This window comes from Periplaneta americana, chromosome 8 (genome assembly GCF_040183065.1).
Source record: "Periplaneta americana isolate PAMFEO1 chromosome 8, P.americana_PAMFEO1_priV1, whole genome shotgun sequence".
NCBI classification, from domain to species: Eukaryota; Metazoa; Arthropoda; class Insecta; order Blattodea; family Blattidae; genus Periplaneta; species Periplaneta americana.
Genome location: NC_091124.1, coordinates 112269958 through 112290695, shown reverse-complemented (window position 1 = coordinate 112290695; position 20738 = coordinate 112269958). Strand labels below are relative to the sequence as shown.

Sequence of the window (20738 nt, the reverse complement as noted above, 5' to 3'; positions counted from 1 at the left end):
TTTAGGATCATCCATATTTCTAATCATTTAACCTGAGATGTTAAGTATATTCATACACTTCAAGCACAACTCTATCGCTGCTGTCCTGCAGTTAGTAACAACAGTCGCCACTAGAGGAGCTTGCACGGTGCCTATAGCGTGGATTGTGTACGATTGTTGGCCTCATTGCGCATTTTTGTTTACGTAAATAAAAACACATTGAAGTTAACATGGTACATAAATATTATTTTAAGAACCATAGGAAACAAATGTGGATATATAATGAGCAAAAGAACGCCATTTCATGGCAGTTTGTAAAATGACTCGGATAATCTAGAAAATTAACAGCTCCAGTGAGCTCCAAGATAAAAATACTAATTTTTACTCAATTTCTTTTCATTTTTGATCCAGGTGAAATAGGCCTACTTGCCTTTTACGACATTTGTAAAAATACGATTATATTCCATGGACAAAAAAATATATATAATCTAGTAAAAAGTAATATTTTACATGGACCAAATAAAGTTTAAATACCGTATACATCACCGTACCTCACCCAAGTATGTATTTAAGAAATAAAAATATGCACCGTTATCTTACTGAATAATTAATATGTATGTGTCATGTGTACAATATATTTGTGAAATTATTCCATCCCTGACTATCATTGGTTCATAAATAAACACAACGCAAAGCAGACATAAAATTTTATTACATTCTAATAGCATTAAATTTAACTACATATCACTCGTTCATCATTAGTTTCGACAGTACAAATATATCAAGTTTTCTGTGCGTAAGAGTCTGTTTTAATCAGTCCTCGATTTACTCTGGAGGTTCTGTAGTAACATAAAACCTATGTCCATACAAAGGAACTAGACTTTCCAATGATGAAAGAATTATCCTAATCGATTAAATAGTTTCTTAAGATGGCCTCATACAAACATACAAACACTCTCTCTTCATAATAGTATTTAACATATTATAAACACATATGAATATCATCTGTATGAAAAGGATTATTGAATCAATATTAATCTGATTGTTGTCGAAGGCCGCTTTAAATAAATGCAGTCATTCGTTTTATCTTTATTACTCGTATAATCTGAGGTGGCAATGAAATAAAAAGCATTGTTATTATAAAACTAATGTGTCATTAAATATCAGTCCTATCAAAATTTTGCATAGAATAAAATTTATCGGAAATCATTTTTAAAGAAACTTGTGTTATGTAACATTTTTCACGAAAATCAATAATAAGGGAGATATTTCGATTTAATTCAGGCCCCCTAATAACCCCCCTTTTAAATAAATTATTTTGAATGCTATATAGCCTAAAATCTAAGTTACAACAAATTTAATTTATATTCCAATTTTCATATAAATTGATTCAGCCATTATCGCGTGAAAAGGTAACAAACATCCAGACAGACAGACAGACAGACAGACAGACATACATACATACATACATACATACATACATACATACATACATACATACATACGAACAAACAAACAAATATTTCAAAAAAGCTATTTTCGATTTTTGGATGGTTAATTATACATGTTAACACCAATTATTTTTGGAAAAGCGAAAATTACCAGAGAAATTTCGGTTACAGATTTAAGGATTCTCTTCAAATATTATATCATCATCTCTATTTCAATTAATCCACTTATATATTTGCCTTCAATAATTAACTTTCTTTTTTCTTTAATGTTTCAAATCACATTATATTGTACATGTTTATTGTATTCAGGACTCTAGTGGTCACTCAAATACTTTGAGCTGATGTCTTTAATGAATAAATAAAATATAGTATAATGTAGTATTTATCTTTAAACAAAAAGATGATTTTCACGAAAAACATATTTTTAAGTGTCCCTTCATCAAAATATGACTGATTGAACGAATTTATTCTGTGTATTTTTTTTTTTCACTTAATTCCGTATATGCATACCGTACCCTGCCCTGTGAAAGTCCAGTGTCCTAAGTGCCTCTTTTGCCACAAACGGAAATTTATTCAACACAGGTAGTGAGTGAGTGTGTTTTGTCCATGTGCTAAGATGATCAATTAATTAATGCTGTCAGACGACAATTTTAAAGTAATGTCCATATTTAGTTTTTTATCTTTATCTGATAACTGACATCAGCATGTGAGGCATATGTCTAGAACTAGAATCTCTCGTACAATCCTGCATTACCAACCTAGAGGCAGGAGATCAAATGAAGAGATGGGCTGAAAACTTTTGTGGACTGTAACAGTCCTCCTGGGACTATAACATGTATAGTTGATGATGATGATGATGATTATTATTTTTATTTGAATATGTTTTATACTTTCTTTATCCATTTTCATTCCTGACATCTGCAATTTTGGCCCAATTTGCATTTAGTCTAGATCCATTTATAATGTGTTCAGGGAAAGTACAATATTGGAAACTGCATATTTCTCTTTGGAAATGACGATCTGATCTGCTTAGTTGAGTTGTCAGATGATGTGCATAGAAGCACTCAGGCTTGACATAGGCTACCTTTTCCCCTTCTTTTATGTTCTATGTATTTTTTTGTTGTAATTAATTTGCTTTTCCGTAATAATTCTAGCTGTGGCCATAATGTCGTAATAGTGGCGGTGGGGGGAATCCATAATAGTTGGCATTTCTGCATTAAATATGAAATTCACATAGCACACAATATTTTATTCTCTGTTACCAAAACAACAGTTGACGAAAGTTTCTTTCAAGTATTCGAAAACTAAACTTCTTCTGTTTTCTCTGAAGACAGATTTATATTGACTGAAACAGTACATACAATGTTTTTCATTCACAATGTCTGTTGGGGTTAAGTCCAAAATTATCTTCATATGTGAATATCCATACATCACTGCAACATGACAGAATAAAATATTGCTTCCTATGTGAATTTCATATTTAATGCAGAGATGCCAACTATTATGGATTCCCCTCCCCCCACTATTATATTACAGCAACAGCTAGAATTATTACGGAAAAGCAAATTAATTATAACAAAAATACAAATACTTCTTCATAGCCATGGTTCTTTAAAAATACAGTGTCCACTTTCACTTTTACTGCATCTGCAACTTCACCTGTATGACATTTCGTCACTGCTCCACCTGAACCATTACATAAACAAGAAACTCTAATTTCTCAGATCTTACCCCCAACCTGTGTGGGATAAATTCTTCTTTAAACACATTAACCCGACTGACATAATAGATGCTGCGACATATGAAATCTAAAGCCCAAGGTATAGACAATATAAATATTGTTCTCCTGTGTAAAATAATAGATGTGATTCTGTCGACCATCACCCATATATTCAATGTATCTATTATGACTGGGTCCTACTCCTTACTCTGAAAAATGGCATAGTAAAACCTTTATTGAAATCTAACACACCTTCCACAGTAATCCAATACAGACCAATATCAATTCCTACCACTCTTTCAAAAGCATCAGAACATATTATACACAGACAACTTACGAACTATCTCGACGAACACAAACTCCTTGATGACCATCAATTGGGTTTTAGGCCTGGACACAGCACTACTACAGTTCTACTTAAAGTGACTGAGAACATCCGTGAAACTATGGATAGGGGTGAAGTAACAGCACTAACTCTTCTCGATTTCAGCAATGCCTTTAGTTCTGTTGATATAGACCTGCTTCTTGCAAAGATGAAGACTTTGCATCTGTCAGATAATACCTTGAGCTGGATGGCCTCCTAACTACGTGACCGCCAACAGTGTGTTTCACTTGGTAATCAGTTCTCCCAATGGCGATGCACAAAGGCAGGAGTGCCACAGGGCTCTGTATTAGGACCACTACTCTTCTCTATCTACATTAATGACGTATCAAAGAACTTACAGTATTGCCAATATCACCTCTATGCTGACGACCTACAACTTTACACACATTCCAGACCCAATACAATCAATGAATCAATTGATAAGTTGAATTGTGACCTAGGCACTGTCTCCACTAGGGTGGCCAATTTCGGACTTGCACTTAATTCAAGTAAGACTCAAGCTATAATTATTGGCCACAAGCGTTTAGTTAACTCTCTTAATAACAATAATCTTTCAGTTGTTATACTTAACAACACACTAATCCCTTATTCATTTGTCGTAAAAAATCTTGCCTTCTTTTTCGATAATAATCTAAATTGGAATTTTCAAGTTAAAGAAACGATAAAAAAAAATCTGTTCCTCCATTCACTGTTTGAGTCACTTAAGAAACTTCTTGTTGAATTCTTTGTAGCTTGTAAGTTCATACATGTGTATGTATTCTTTTTGCTGGTTGAGTGGAAGAGAAGGCCTTATGGTCTTAACTCTGCTAGCTAAAATAAATCATCATCATCATCATCATTATTATTATTATTATTATTATTATTATTATTATTATTATCACGACTCTGTTGTTCCACAGTACTATTCACAATTTCGAAACTTGCACGAAGTGAAAGGTGCCTGTTTTGGAGACTTTTGAATGCTTTCGTAATCCATAAAAAGTATGTTAAATGTAAGTCAGGCTATATTAACCTTCTTTAAAGGAGATATTTAGCTCAGCTTTCGAATAGGTAACCTTCTTTACAGGAGATATTTAGCTCAGCTTTTGAAAGAAGGCAGGAAACAAAAGACAGGTTATCTATGTAAAGATTAAATTTTTGTTGATGACTATTGACTTAATATTAATTTCATTCATAGTTTTCTGCCTAAGGGCAAGTCCTTCACTGCAAACCCACCATTCTCCAGTCTTTCCTATTTCCTATCTTCCTCTTAGTCTCCGCATAATATGATCCATATATCTTATTGTCTTAATAGTAGTTGTAATAATAATAATAATAATAATAATAATAATAAACTTTTTTGGTGCTCCATGGGACTATTTTATTTACAATTACACCCCTAAGTGTAGTTTACATAATTACAAATTTCCATAGAATTTTTTCGGGGAGGGGAGACAACTCTGGCAACAAACTTCCTTACATCATTATGAAGTACAATGGTAAGTAGATTTACGCAATTATGCAAGCTATTTGAACTAGTCCTAAGACATTTTCACCTGGATTTTTAAACCATATACCCAACTGTGGGTGAATATTCTGAAATGGGCAAATATGAATAACAAAACTGGAAAAAATATATTATATTAAATTGTGTATTTTTTTCTCACATTGGTTACATTTGCTCCTATTATTGAAGATTCTGGTATCAGTTGAGCTTAAAAAAATTTTTTATGTCAGATTTTTAATTTAAAAAAAAGCCAAGGGACCGTTGTTACCAAAATGGGGACAGTAGTTACATACTATATAAAGAAATGAAAATTTGTAAAAAAAAATAATAAATAAACATATCTAATTATTATTATTCTCTAAATGAGATAAACCTAGTTGAAGGATAACCATTTTATTTTCAGCTTTTCAGTTTCTTGTAGGCATCTTTTAGTTTGGTTTCCAAATCTTTTACCTTTCTGTATGCCTTGGTTCTGGCTAGTGCCTTTTTCTTCCTGCCTACATTCCTTTGTCTTGATGATCCAAACTGTAAGCTTATGTTCTGAATATATTATGTGGATTGTTGGAATGTACACTATCAGGGGGTATTACATCTTAAATATCTTTCCTTTACAGCCCACTGTTTAAGGTTTCTTCTAAACTTCGGTACTCCAGATTTCACTTCTCTTTGAACATTTCTTTTTTCACGATCAGTCATATCTGCTATTTTCTTTCTTTTTTTATATTCTTTGCCACAGTCCCTTTTTTCTGCAACTCCTCTTCAAGTCATATTAATTTTAATTTTATAACCATTTTTGGATTTAACATTGACAGAGTAAGCTGCTGTTCTCAGTGCTGTGAAATGCAAGGATTTTTATTATTCTAATTGTGTTTTTTGTGTCTTACTAATAGAAATAATATCCACCGCTGTAGTCTCGTGGTAATGTGTTCGCTCCTGAACCCATCGGGCTGGGGTTTGATTCTCCCCTTGAGACGAGTTGCATGTGTGAGGTTTTTCGGGGGTTTTCTCCTCACTCCTATGGATGAATATCAGGTAACTTTATCAGGCGTATGGAACTCCACTCATTCTCGCCACTTCCTTTCCCCCTCCTCATCATCCTTTCCTTATCATTCCGGTTGTATTTCTTGGCCTTCAGATCACGCCTGCGGCAGCCCTTTGATACTCCTGACGCTCTCGGCCGGCCTCCATGGATATCTCAAAGAATGGTATTTGGTGACCCAGCAAAGGAACCCACTCCCCTCCCGACGGGACGGGTGGCATACACTTCAGTCCGTTTGAGGGGGGAATGTGGTGAAGGCTGTTGTGGTGGAATGGTACACGGACTTAGAGGGATGACAGGACTGGTCGTTAGGGTGTTATGGCTTAGGTCGGTTCGGCATGGGTGCAGTCGTTGGGCTGCAACTCATTCCAGGGGCGCACAATAGGCCTCAGTTCGAGGTGTATAGGGATGTTCCCCTCCCGGCCTCATAGAGAGAATAAAATAGAAATCATGCAAATGTTTATTCTTACTTCTATTCACACACTTATTTCTAAACTTAGAAAGTTTTATTCTTTTGTATAAAGTATGACATCAACTAGCATTTCTAAAAAAAGGCCTACTTCAAGTACTACAATAAACACAGATAATTCTAATTCTTCAACCGCAATTTCTGAATGGTTGGATGAATCTAGCAAAGCCTCAGAGAATGAACCTGAATACAGGTCTATATCGGATAGTTCAGAATACATAATACATAAGTAGTGATGAAGAATAAGTAGTGATGAAGCATCTGACATCAATCACACAGAAAATACTCCCTGCCTGCGAACATTCTAACTCAGTGGAGTAAAACACTACCACCTTCTAACCAGGTGCTACTCATAATATTACAAAAATTTCTCCAGGTGTCGTAAGAGGAATATTCGTCAATACTGAAGCATGGATGGAGTTACTTCATCACAACTAATAATGTAGCCTAATGTATACTGTACAAATCTGGAAGGACGACGTTTAGCAGCCATAAGAAACAAACTTGGCGCGATGTTACAACCTTGAACTAATAAGACCACATATGAAGCACAGAGTCAACAATCCATACTTGAACATGAATGTCCTTCAAGCATTTGCCCAGTGTGGAGTCAAACGGCCCCAGAAGGTGGATATGGATTTCATCCAAGCATAATGCCAAAAAGAAGATGCTTTTTGTGCCTACGTAACTTAGAAAGAGAAATTGCTCAGTGTTCTTGTTTGGGAAGACTGTTTTCAGTAAAAGGGCATTGGACTTCACTTTATGTAATAATAATCCGAGGCACGACAGTCCATGAAGGGCCATGACCGACCAGCAGGCTGCTGAACTCACGTTCATATACCGAAGAAGAGGTGGACGATCATCCAACCAGAATGGCGGTATCGTGGGGTTAGCACGATGATTCCCCCAGCCGTTACAGCTACAATGCCGATGTAAAATCTATGGAATAAAATAAAATAAATGAAAATGAAATAAAGGTATTTCTCTTATTGGTAATGAAATCTGAAATCACAGGTTCAGTGTTGGACAAAAAACCTTCCCTAACACAAACAGTTTTAAAGGAGGAAAAACTGAATGAAATAGAAGCCAATCTAGAGCATTCACCACAAAAAGCAATAGCTAAACTTGTGCACAGTGTTAAATATCTTATAGATTAAGCACAAGTTATACTTATGTATGCCTAATTAACTTCTTGGTTGTTTTATATTTTGTATCTTGTGCACATTTATTTAATATCTTATAGGTTTAGGCACAGGTTATACCTATTTTCCCATGTATTAACTTTTTGGTTGTGTTATGTTATATTTTGTATCTTGTGCAAATTGCATTTAATACAGTATCTATTAGGTTATAATGGAGTGTAGTATAACATTTTTTTCGTATAAATGTAGGTGTAATTATTACTATTATATTCTATAACAGTGTCAGTAGGCTAATTTTAATTGTATTACATCTTGTGTTTTAATGAAGTTCTGTTTAATGCATTTTAAACCATACCTGTGATGTAAGTGCCTATTATGATTTATGTTTGTTATTAAGTTGTCATAGAATAACTTTTCATTACACAAGCTTAAGAATGAACTATGTTATATAATATTTAAGTGATTCATACTCTAAAACGAGACTCATGCATGTAACTCACAATTTCAGTAATAAATAAAATATAAAATCCATGGAGTAACATTGAGAGCCAGGGCGACCAGCCAACTGCCTAGCCTCATGTCCACATGCTTCCAAAGAGGTGAACGATCTCCCCAACCATTATAGCAGATTGCCATAACCAGATTTCACTACATGCCTATCGTAGCTCCCTAAATGCATCACAGTGCTGTGTGGGGACCAATCCCATACACTGGCAGAAATTTTATCAGGAAATTTCTTCCCCCATGGGGAATCGAACCACACGCATTCCATAATTCGAGTCCTAGGCAGAATGCCTTAGATTATGACGTGGGTCCAGTAATAAACATCAAATATAAATACATATCATAATGTTCTTGAGAACTGTCTCTTTATTCTGCTTCCTTAACCTTTTTACTGCAGGTGGGCTAACAAGTGAACAAATCTTTGGATTATTTAATTTTTTTACTATAAAACAAGATAGTAATATTCACAATAAAACATGAAAGTTACTAAATTAGAATCTACCAAATTTTTTTAACTTAATACCTTCTAGGAGGGGCTATCATTATATTATGGTAATACAATTTATGTGCAGTACATTGCGTAATGTTTTGCCTAATATCAATTGGTCAGACAAGGCTGTTATATAGTGTCACGTTCATCTGGTAGAGTATTATCAAGAGCCTTCTCTATCTACTTTAATGCTCAAAGGATAGGTTCGCACACGAGGTTCTGTTTGTGCTGTTTCCTCAATTTGTCTACGTCATTAGTATACACAAACTTCCAGAAGAAAATCGAGAGTTCTTTGCCAGCTCACCAAACATTTTGTCATTTCTTTAATTCAAATGTAATAATCTAAGGAGACGAATTGCCTTGTTGAGGAGTCACTAAAAGGATTAGCTTTAATGAAGTAGGCCCACAACTTTCGTCATTTCAGTTGTGTAGCATTACATTCGTATGTTTGTTAAAAATTCCTGACATTTTAAAGTAAATCGGATCAACAGAGAAATATTCATGAACTGTTCAAATGAAGTTACCTTCTAGTGGCTGATATTTGGTTGTAGAGTGAACTTAATTCTTGTTGCCATTTCTACATACATATTCAGATTATATAATAATTTAGGAATTATATATCAGAGCATGGAGCACAATAAAAATAAGATATGTACTGGTGGATTTGCACTTCTGAAATCACCAGAATTAACTCAGCACTAGTTTTGCCCTCACCCAGATTGGTATGGTGTCCTCATTTTTACATTTAAAGATATACCCTTTGGTAAATCGTTGGCCACACAGAAGTGTGTGTCCATGTACATTTTTTTAAATTATAAATGAAACCATTTTGACACAACGTTGTTGCAAAGTTTAAACATCTTTCATATTTGCTGTACAACTTGGGGTTAAAAATTACTCTAACTTGGGACCTATTAAGCATAAAGCAATGATTAAAAAACTGTTAGAAAGCTGATTTCATACCCTTTACAATAATAAGTTGCATAGGTATATTATTAGTTTCTGAAATGTCAAGGTTAGCCATTATGACCTTTAACCTTTAATTATAGAAAATGTGTCCTTTGAATTTTGTTTTAAATAAAATATTTTATCTGTCATTCAATGTCCTATATACGTGTGAACTTAGAATTTGGGATCATTACATTGTCAGAAGTTATAAATTTTAGTACAATATAAATGCATATTGTTGAAAGAGCACAGAGGTGATGACACTGACTAAATTGCTAAATAATGTGCACTTAAATATCAGAAATGTGTTGTGATTGTTAAGGTTGTGGTAAAAAAAATTGTTCGAGCTTGAAATTGTGATAACATTATTATTTTGGTTATTAGTTCATACTGTCATAACATAAGAATGCTGCAACACACTAGACTCGCATTTGGGAGGTCGGGGGTTCAAACCCAGTGCCTGGCCAATTTGAAGGAGATTTCTCATGGTTTCCCTTAGTCACAAAGGCAAATGTCAGACTGAAAATTTACATACCATGTTTCATCACTGCCTCAATCACCATTATCATAATGTTCATAATCATTAAAAACTGAATTCAGTTAAAATGAATACATGGCATAATTATCCATGTATTGTGGGTCCCTATCACCACGGCATGGCGCGTCCTCAGGTTGCAGATAGACGAGACAGCCTCCAGATATGGAGAGTAGCTGCGAATATATTGAATAAGCAGTCATGGACAGCTGATAAGGGTTGGTCCTCCAGCTTGGGGGTTGGGCAAAAGGCTAACAACCCATCATCGTAAAAAACAGCTTCTTACGAATCCATACAATAAACCTCGGAATGGGACTGATTCTCTGGCACAATCACAGCAAAAGAATAAGGTTATGAGATTTGGTACATGGAACATAACTAGTCTGTATAGAACAGGAAGGGTAACATTAGTAACAAAAGATCTAGCTAGATATAGAATAGACTTCGTCAGAGTACAAGAGGTTAGGTTAGATGGGAATGGCATATCACAAATAGGAGATTACTTGTTGCATTATGGGGAAGGAAACAATAACCATCAATTAGGAACAGAATTCTTTGTTCAGTTCATAAAAGAATAAAATCAGCAGTAGAAAAGGTCGAATTTATCAGAGACAGATTATCGTATTTAGTACTTAAGGGTAAATGGTGCGATATCGTAGTTATAAATGCTCATGCCTCTACAGAAGAGAAAGACGACGATATAAAGGATAGCTTCTATGAGGAATTGGAACATACTTTTGATCAGTTCCCTAGATATCACATGAAAATTTTATTGGGGGATTTCAATGCTAAAGTAGGACGGGAGGATATTTTTAGACCAACTATTGGAAAAGAGAGCCTACACGCAATTAGTAGTGACAATGGAGTTAGATTAGTCAACTTTGCCACATCGAAAAATTTAATTGTCAAAAGTACAACATTCCCCCATAAGGATATACATAAATATACTTTAACTTCTCCAGATGGATTAACACACAACCAAATAGATCACATCTTAATAGATAAATGGAGACATACCAGTATAGTAGACATTCGAACTTTCAGGGGGGCAGACTGTAATTCTGACCATTATTTGGTAATTGAAGAATTAAGAGAAAGACAATCAGTGCCAAGCGAGTAGAGCAACAAGTTAATATTAGTAAATTTAATTTTCTAAAATTAAAAGACGAGGAACTAAGCAACATTATCAGGTCGAAATTTCGAATAGGTCCGACAAAGTTGAGAAAGAGTTCGAATGTCAATAGCATGTGGGAAAATATCAGAGATAGTATCAAAATTGCAGCTGAGCAGAGCATAGGTTATTATGAAACTGAGAAAAATAAACCGTGGTTTGATGAAGATTGTTGCATGGTAGTAAAAAGAAGGAAACAGACAAAATTGAAATTCTTACAGGATCCGTTGAGGAGAATAGAGATATAATTATTTCAATGAAAGATGGGAAACAAGTTGTACACTTAGGAATAAAAAGAGAGGTTACTTGAAGGAAAAACTGAATGAGGTAGAAACAAATAGTAAGAATAAAAACATTCGGGATTTATATAAGGATATAAAAGAATTTAACAACGGATATCAGCAAGGGTAATCATGATCAAGGATGAAGATGGTGACTTGCTTGCAGACTCTCATTCAGTCCTGAACAGATGGAAAAGCTATTTTGGGCAAGTACTAAATGTACATAGGCCAAATAAAAATGATCAGCACGAAATTCAAATACAAACTGCTGAGCCATTTATACCTGAACCCACACTTTCAGAAGTCGAAATTGTGATAGAAAATCTGAAAAAGTACAACTCTCCAGGTATCGATCAAATTCCAGCAGAATTAATACAAGATGGTGGAAGAGCATTATCTATAATGAAATTTATAAACTTGTACTTGCAATTTGGTAAAAGGAAATTGTACCAGAACAATGGAAGGAGTCCATAATTGTACCTATTTTTAAGAAGAGGGAAAAGAATAACTGTGGTAACTTTCGAGGAATATCATTTTTGTTGACGACGTACAAAATTTTGTCCAACAATCTTTTGAGAAGATTAATTCCGTACATAGATGAAATTACTGGGGATCATCAGTGAAGTTTTAGGCGTAACAGATAGACTATTGATCAGATTTCTTGTATTCGACAGATACTGGAGAAAAAATGGGAGTATAAGGATACAGTACATCAGTTATTCATGGATTTCAAAAAGGCGTATGACTTGGTTAAGAGAGAAGTCTTATATAATATTCTTATTGAATTCGATATTCCCAAGAAACTAGTTCGATTAATTAAAATGTGTCTGAGTAAAACTTACAGTAGAGTCCGTATAGGCCAGTTTCTATCTGATGCTTTTCCAATTCACTGCGGGCTAAAGCAAGGAGATGCACTATCACCTTTACTGTTTAATTCTGCTCTAGAATATGCCACTAGGAAAGTTCAGGATAACAGACAGGGTTTGGAATTGAACGGATTACATCAGTTTCTTGTCTACGCAGATGACGTGAATATGTGAGGAGAAAATCCACAAATGATTAGGGAAAACATGGAAATTTTACTTGGAGCAAGTAAAGCGATAAGTTTGGGAGTAAATCCTGAAAAGACGAGGTATATGATTATGTCTCGTGACCAGAATATTGTACGAAATGGAAATATAAAAATTGGAGATTTATCATTCGAAGAGGTGGAAAAATTAATATATCTTGGAGCAACAGTAACAAATATAAATAACACTTGGGAGGAAATTAAACGCACAATAAATATGGGAAATGCCTGTTATTATTCGGTTGAGAAGGTTTTGTCATCTAGTCTGCAGTCAAAAACTCTGAAAGTTAGAATTTATAAAACAGTTATATTACTGGCTGTTCTATATGGTTGTGAAAGTTGGACTTCACTTTGAGAGAGGAACAGAGATTAAGGGTGTATGAGAAAAAGATTCTTAGGAAAATATTTGGGGCTAAGAGGGATGAAGTTACAGGAGAATGGAGAAAGTTACACAACGCAGAACTACACGCATTGTATTCTTTACCTGACATAATTAGTAACATTAAATCCCGATGTTTGAGATGGGCAGGGCATGTAGCACATATGGGCAAATCCAGAAATGCATATTGAGTGTTAGTTGTGAGACTGGAGGGAAAAAGACCTTTGGTGAGGCCGAGACGTAGATGGGAGGATGATATTAAAACAGATTTGAGGGAGGTGGGATATGATGATAGAGAGTGGATTAATCTTGCACAGCATAGGAACCGATGGAGAGCTTATGTGAGGGTGGCAATGAACCTTCAGGTTCCTTAAAAGCCATTTGTAAGTACCATACAAGGCATAATTATATAACACACGACAATAGAAACAGAAAATCATAACAATAGTTCAACACCTACTGATTTTTTATAAGTTGGTTATTTAACAACGCTGTATCAACTATGAGGCTATTTAGCATTGATGAGACTGGTGATAGTGAGATGGTATTTTGGCGAGATGAGGCTGAGGATTCGCCACAGATTACCTGGCATTCACCTTACGGTTGGGGAAAACCTCGGAAAAAACCCAACCAGGTAATCAGCTCAAGCAGGGACCGAACCAGCACTCAAGCTCAACTTCAGACCAGCAGGCATGCACCTTAACTGACTGAGCCACGGTGGTTGCTACCTACTGATCTACCCAAAGATCATACACATGAATTATGACCTAGATATTAATGCATGTATAAATAAAATGGTATAGGCTTACTAAGGTGAAATTTTCTAAACAAATAAAGGTTAAGTCTGAAATTTTGTACAATTATAGTACTCCTTATAAATATACTAAATTTCATCTAATTTGGTTTAAGAATGGGTGAATTATTAACACTTTTGTAAATTGAAATAATTAAAAAAAAAACATTATTATTTTTGCTTTGAATTCAATTTTTATAACTTTCAAACACCCCAAAACAAAATATACTATCCAATGTTTTCATTTTTTTATCCAAAAAATGAAAAGAATATTATATAGTCAACTCTAAAACAACCAAAAAATTAGCAAGTCCTGCAAAAGAAAATTAATACGGTATTTAAAAAATGTAAAGCTTAATGCTGAATTCACACGGACCACAGCACAACCACAAAATGACAGTTCACTTGTAGGTGGTCAGGAATCAGTATGGAAACACATATTATTAACCCACACAGACCACTAACTGAAGTCAGTGTCAATGTCTGTCGCACTGAGTGGACGATTATCACCCACAAAATTGTCATTGTCGATGGTTGAGCACAACTCACACAGTGCGACACGCCAACCACTGGCCAATTACTCGCTGCCGACACAGAATCTTTGGCTTGGCTTTATGAGGCATGCTTTGGCCCAATGTGCGCCCTATATTGGTATGCAATGATTGACCAAGTTCGACAGTGCCATTCAAGAATCTGACACTAAGGTGAGCCAACCTGCCACTGTCTCTGATAGGACCAGGTCCCCTTTTCGCGGACTAGTAGCTGATAAGCCCCAGAGGCCCAGAGCCCCAAGTCCTTTCTGAGTCAGTTTTGGAAACCTGTTCTACCCCCAAGACTTCACCCCAGCCTTTTTTAAACTATCGCAGATGATAAATGAAACGAGGGGGAGTGGAGAGCAATGGTGAAATGATAGAGGAAAACAGGAGTACCCTGACAAAACCCTCTGCATTGTCTGCTTTGTCCACCATAATTTCCATTATGACCTGACTGGGGAACGAAACTGGCTGGACGTTGATCACTTCAGTCACAGATGTGGCCATCCTGTCAGTGAATCTGAAATGTTTTCATAGTCGACATTTGTTCTTTGTTTCTTGTTGTTGGAGTGAAATGGCAGCCGAAAATGAAAACAAAAATTCTTTTGACATGGGTTGTATAGAGAAATCTACAATTTATCATCTATTTGAATTACAATTAAATGTCACATTTACACTCATACCATTACATCTTCAGGTGGTTATACAAACCAAATCAGAACAACAAAGGCTAAAAACGACAACAGTGAGTGTGGCAAATCTAATTAGAGAACCTCGCTGTCCTCTGTTGAATATTTTATAATCAGTGACTAAGTGTAGTCATCACATAGATACTAATTAGTGGAGAAAAATTTGTGCCAGCACCGGGAATTGAACCAGGACCCTCAGCTTGGCGTGCTGAGTGCTCTTTCCATCTGAGCTATGCTGAGACCCGATTCCCAGTGACAGCCAAACTCTCCTGCATACATACGTAACATATGTCTAAAACGCAGGTAGTAGGCCAATGACAACACAAAGGAGTAGAGTTCAGCCGGTGCTGGGAATCAGGTCTCGACATAGCTCAGATGGAAAAAGCACTCAGCGCGCCAAACTGACGGTTCTGGGTTCGATTCCCGGTGCCAAAACGAATTTTTCTCCACAGGGAAGGCTGCCAGCTGCGCAATCAGTGAATATTGCCTTTCTCCCAAGCTAATGGTTTCCAAGCAACGCTGAGACTTCGAGTTGTGTCGTACGTTGGAAACTCATTATGAGGCCAAGGAATTGTGTAATGTGGGGAGATACCTACGTTTCACCCGGATTTTTTTGTGTAAATGCAGTAGATCATAGATATGGGTGAATATTACTTATGTCTCAAACACTATTGTAACTTTATAAAGCCTACCTTGAAAACGCCTGGGATTTATAGTATTGATTAGTAGAAATTGAAGTGATCACTGGGAGACCTGTAAGCCCAGCCAACCCGCCATAAATGCGTACCTTACTTATATACGAATATCGTTGTGTGTAAAGGAAGAATACGGCCATATTTCGTTAATGTTTCAGTGTCAACATATTAATAATACTACACACCTAATCAAACCTAACCTAAACTCTCTCATAAAAATACACACCTAATCTAACCTAACCTAACACTTCACATAATACTACACACCTGTACTTAGTAACACTCCTCACACTTAGTATAATTTCGTTTGCATGTATTGCTGGCCCTGCTGCTGGTGTCGGTAGCCATCTAGTGGAAGTGGATCGTAATTCCAGGAAGAAAATATTGCGACTATGTTTTATGACATATTAAATATGAATATATATGTAAAGTATAAAGAATTCAAATGTGTTTTGGTTGTGATAAAAGTACTGAAAATTGGTTTATAGCGACACATTGGCAGTGATAAAAGTGGTCGGAAGATACTCCATATTGACTAATTCCCATCATTTAAATGCGTAAATTGTTGCAGGTGGATTATGGTTTTACACTTTTTAAGTTTTACGTAGCTTTGAATGGTAGCGTAATGTTATGTTTGTTGGTAGACAACGTTTACTGCTTGATAACAATCGGAGTAAGCTAGTTAGCTGACATCCGCCGAATAAGCTCTAAAAACCTTGGTGAATGTTACTTATGTCCCGCCCACTATACAGACATAGGCCAGTTTTACACTAAACATATTTAGTATAACTTGTTGCTTGTGGGCCATCCCAAACCCCGACCACCGCTCCTAACAGCGCCGGTCCTTATATACCTGTCAGTCAAGGCCTTCTGAGAAATAAAAGCAATTGACAATAGATATCTCAGTCATGACAACCTCATAAAATATCCTATCAATTGAATAATCGATCTTGCTATGTACAAGATAATAATATTATAACAACAGATTTTCTTTGCATTTTTTTAACTCATCATATTAAACAGAGAAATGGAATAACTTCACAAAGCACAAATTAATAAATATATCACGCTCAATAAATGAAATTTACACAATTCTATTCAGTCAACAATTCGCAAATAAAAAAAAATCTGTGGTTCCAAAGCAAAAAAAGATGTATGTTTAGGGTTGCCAACTCTGGTAAATAAAATTACTGGCGATTTTACACTTGCAGCAAATTTGCATGAATAAAAGTAAATAACTGAAAATGCCTTTGAATTATACTAAGGAATAGTACACACCTAATCTATCCTAACCTAACTTTTGAGAATACTACATACATAATCTAATCAAACATAACCTCACATAATACTATACATAACATAACCTCATATAATACCTTTCATATAATGCTACACACCTAATCTACCCTACCCTAACCTAACATAACCTCATATAATACTATACAACTAATCTAACATAACCTAACCTTTCATATAATGCTACACACCTAATCTACCCTAACCTAACCTAACCTTTGAGAATACTGCACACATAATCTAACCTACATAACATAATTATAGCAGCCCCGATACCCCGCTTTTTACATCATGTGCTACAAGTCGATCATCATCAGGGCTTGCAGCCCCAATACCCCGCTTTTTACATCATGTGCTACACGTCGATCATCATCGGGGCTTGCAGCCCCGATACCCCACTTTTTACATCATGTGCTACATGTCAGATCAAGCCCCGATACCCCGCTTTTTACATCATGTGCTACACGTCAGATCATTATCAGGGCTTGCAGCCCCAATACCCCGCTTTTTACCTCATGTGCTACACGTTAGATCACCATCGGGGCTTGCAGCCCCGATACCCCGCTTTTTACATCATTTGCTACACGTCGGATCATCATCGGGGCTTGCAGCCCCGATACCCCGCTTTTAACATCATTTGCTACACGTCGGATCATCATCGGGGCTTGCAGCCCCGATACCCCGCTTTTTACATCATTTGCTACACGTCGGATCATCATCGGGGCTTAATTATATTATTACCCATTTCAGCGAGTACTAAACGACCACTGCAAAATACGATAATTTGGTCAGGGAGCAATCCCTTTTTGGCACAAGAATGATTTACGTAACATGTTTCTAAATGCTACGTACAACATAATTATATTATATTATTACCCATTTCAGCGAGTATTGACGACCACTGCAAAATACGACAATTTGGTCCAGGGAGCATTCTCTTTTGGCACAAGGATGATTTATGTAACATGTTTCTAAATAATTAGTCTTTTAAATACCGGTACATTCTTTAATAAATCACTGAAAACAAATGTGAATATATAGGATGTGGAATGAGTACGAAATTATTATTATTATTTATTTTTTGGCGCATCATGTTTACGTAAATAACGACAAATAAAAAGTAACATGCCACATAACATTATTTTAAGAAATACCGGAAACAAGCATGAATAATATTCACCATAGACAAAAAACGTATGGAATAGAAATTACATTCAAATGTGCTTGTAATAAAACGTATGGATAGAAAAAAAAACGTATGAAATAGAAATTACATACAAATGTGCTTGTAATAAACAATAAGCAAACCATCTTCGATTAATCATTTCAAAACAACGTGAATATAGCATGGATTGTGTAGGAAAATAATTTCTTATATGTTGCTCCCATTGTGCATGATTGTTAACTTATGAAAACAAATGAAAATTAGCATGGCATATAAACACTATTTGAAGAAAGATAGGAGATATTAAGTAATATTCATCGTTCCTAACGATCTTTGGATGGGCAATAACAATGAAATATGTATAAAATAAAAATTACATAACAGGTGAGCGTATAAAAACAGTAAGTAGAATCATATCTGATTAACAAGCTCAAATTACTCCAGTTTAGTGTAAGAGTGGTCTATATCTAACGATGTCCCCCAGCAAATTACTTAATTATTTAAAAAAAAAAAATCGTGTTAGAAGATCGAATTTGTGAATTTTCTCTGAAACTTTCCAAATATCTGTAGGCAGTCTTTTACATTACATTGCCGAAAATTGGTTTATAGCGCATTGGCAGTGATAAAAGTGTGAAATATTCGTTCAGTGGGCGTTGGATACTCTACATTGACCAAAACCTTAACAAACCAAACCTGTAATTTGCTAGGAGACGTCGTTGCATATAGACCACTTTTACACTAAACTTAACCTGTGTATACAACGTATACTAAAACACTAACCTAACCTAACGTAACCTGTCACAGATTAAGGAAAAGGTTAGGTTAGGTTAGGTTAAGGTTTTAGTATATCTCGCAAAAACAAATTTTAGATTTCGTGTAAAAGTGGTCTATATGCAACGTCTCCTAGAAAATTACCGGAAAAGGTAAGATTAGGTTACTTTAGGATTTTAGTATAACTCGCAAAAACAAATTTTAGGGGCAAATCGCAATATAGCGAACGTAGAAGCTCCGCCCACGACCCCTACCACTTTTCCCCTACTAGCTCATCAGACACACTACGTGATAGGCGAGTGTTGTGTTGAAAACACATTTCATGTGGGGGGGGGATAACTTCCCCTACTGGCGTTCGCTGTATTGCGATTTATCCAATTTTAGGTATTTACAAGATTATTACTTTTGAGGAGTTGATGTTGGCAACAGTGATTATATACAATTGTGCGCAAAACAACATAACTGCAGTAGTGAGAAGTGGTCTGGAGAATACCAAATTTTGCTTTAGTTAGGTTAGTTTAGGTTGTGATTTGTTATTTTAGGTTACAATCGAAATAAAGTATGTTTTTCTGAAAATTTTTGGATTACCTTTCAAAAGTAAAGCATAAAATCGTAGTTGGTGGGAAAAAAAATCCTGGTGGAGTGTTAGTCCAAAATTACAAAATAGCGTAGCTAATAAAGATTCTTACATACCAATCATATTAACACTTACCTTGCCACTAGCTGTACCACCAGCTACGCCGATCAAAAAGGGAGTTTTGCCTTCTACGCCATTGAGTTTGCTACTAAATCGAATGCATGTATCGTTAGTCTTTCGTGTCTCCGACATATTTTCAGCCATCCCTCTGTTATATCAGAATATGACCTGAAACTGTTAATCCTAATAATACCACTCAATTCGTAGCAATTGACATCGTGCTGCCTCGTTTCCTTTATTGATGTTGTTGTTGTAGATGCTGCTGTGATTGTTCTTATTCTTTTTTATCCACGACCGTGATTCAAATATAGACAGATCACAAACAGAAAGATGTTGTAGTTATATATCTGGACACACAATTGGCGCTGGTATTCTGTATCGTAGCACCACAGTCTAATATATACAGTCGCGCAACTTCAACACTTTTTTTGCCAACATTCACGACACTTGCGCTCAAGCGGCAGGCAAGGCACTGGTCATAGGGTTGATACAGCCAGGGGCCTGTTTCTCAAAAATACTAGTTTACTAGTTCACTAGTTACTAGTTACCAGAGTATATTTCACAACTCTAGTAGATTCTGTTTCTCAAACTATTTTACGAGTCTAGTAACTTGTGACAATTGTTCACTAGTCACATGACCTTTTCCACTAGTCAGCTGTTTCAGTTCATTTGTTTATAGTCATTGGTAGGTATTGTTGTTTGAGGTTAGAAAGATAAGTTGCTTGTGTTTTGATTTCTCTTTTCGACTGAAATGCCGCCAATTGAAAGCAAATTAACTGTACTTAATATGATTAAAGAATCAAAGGATATATTATTCGGTACTTTTTCAAACACACTGACAAAAAATGATAAAGTGAAAGAATGGACAAAAATATTTGTAATGTGTGAGGCTATGGAACTAATACCTCAGAACAAAGATTATGGATACGTCAGGGACACTTACTGGCCCAACATTAAGAAAGCAACTTTGCTAAGTACTAATTCGAGTTTACAGTTAGTATCATAATATGAACATGTGATGTAGCCTAGTGGGTTTACTACCGGCATGAAT

The 20738-nt window shown here is 35.6% G+C and overlaps 1 protein-coding gene across 6 annotated transcripts in view; it reads right to left on the bottom strand.

Moving 5' to 3' along the window:
* The window catches only part of Uck (Uridine-cytidine kinase), a 329786-nt gene extending 309585 nt beyond the window's left edge, over positions 1 to 20201 (bottom strand). For all 6 annotated transcript variants that reach the window (XR_011333491.1, XM_069833408.1, XM_069833409.1 and 3 more), the window contains exon 1: positions 19703 to 20201. Coding sequence is in view for 5 of the 6 variants with exons in the window: in XM_069833408.1 (XP_069689509.1) it covers positions 19703 to 19831 (129 nt within the window). In the remaining variant the exon portion in view is untranslated. The remainder of the gene's footprint in view (positions 1 to 19702) is intronic.
* Between the last annotated feature and the right edge of the window lie 537 nt (positions 20202 to 20738).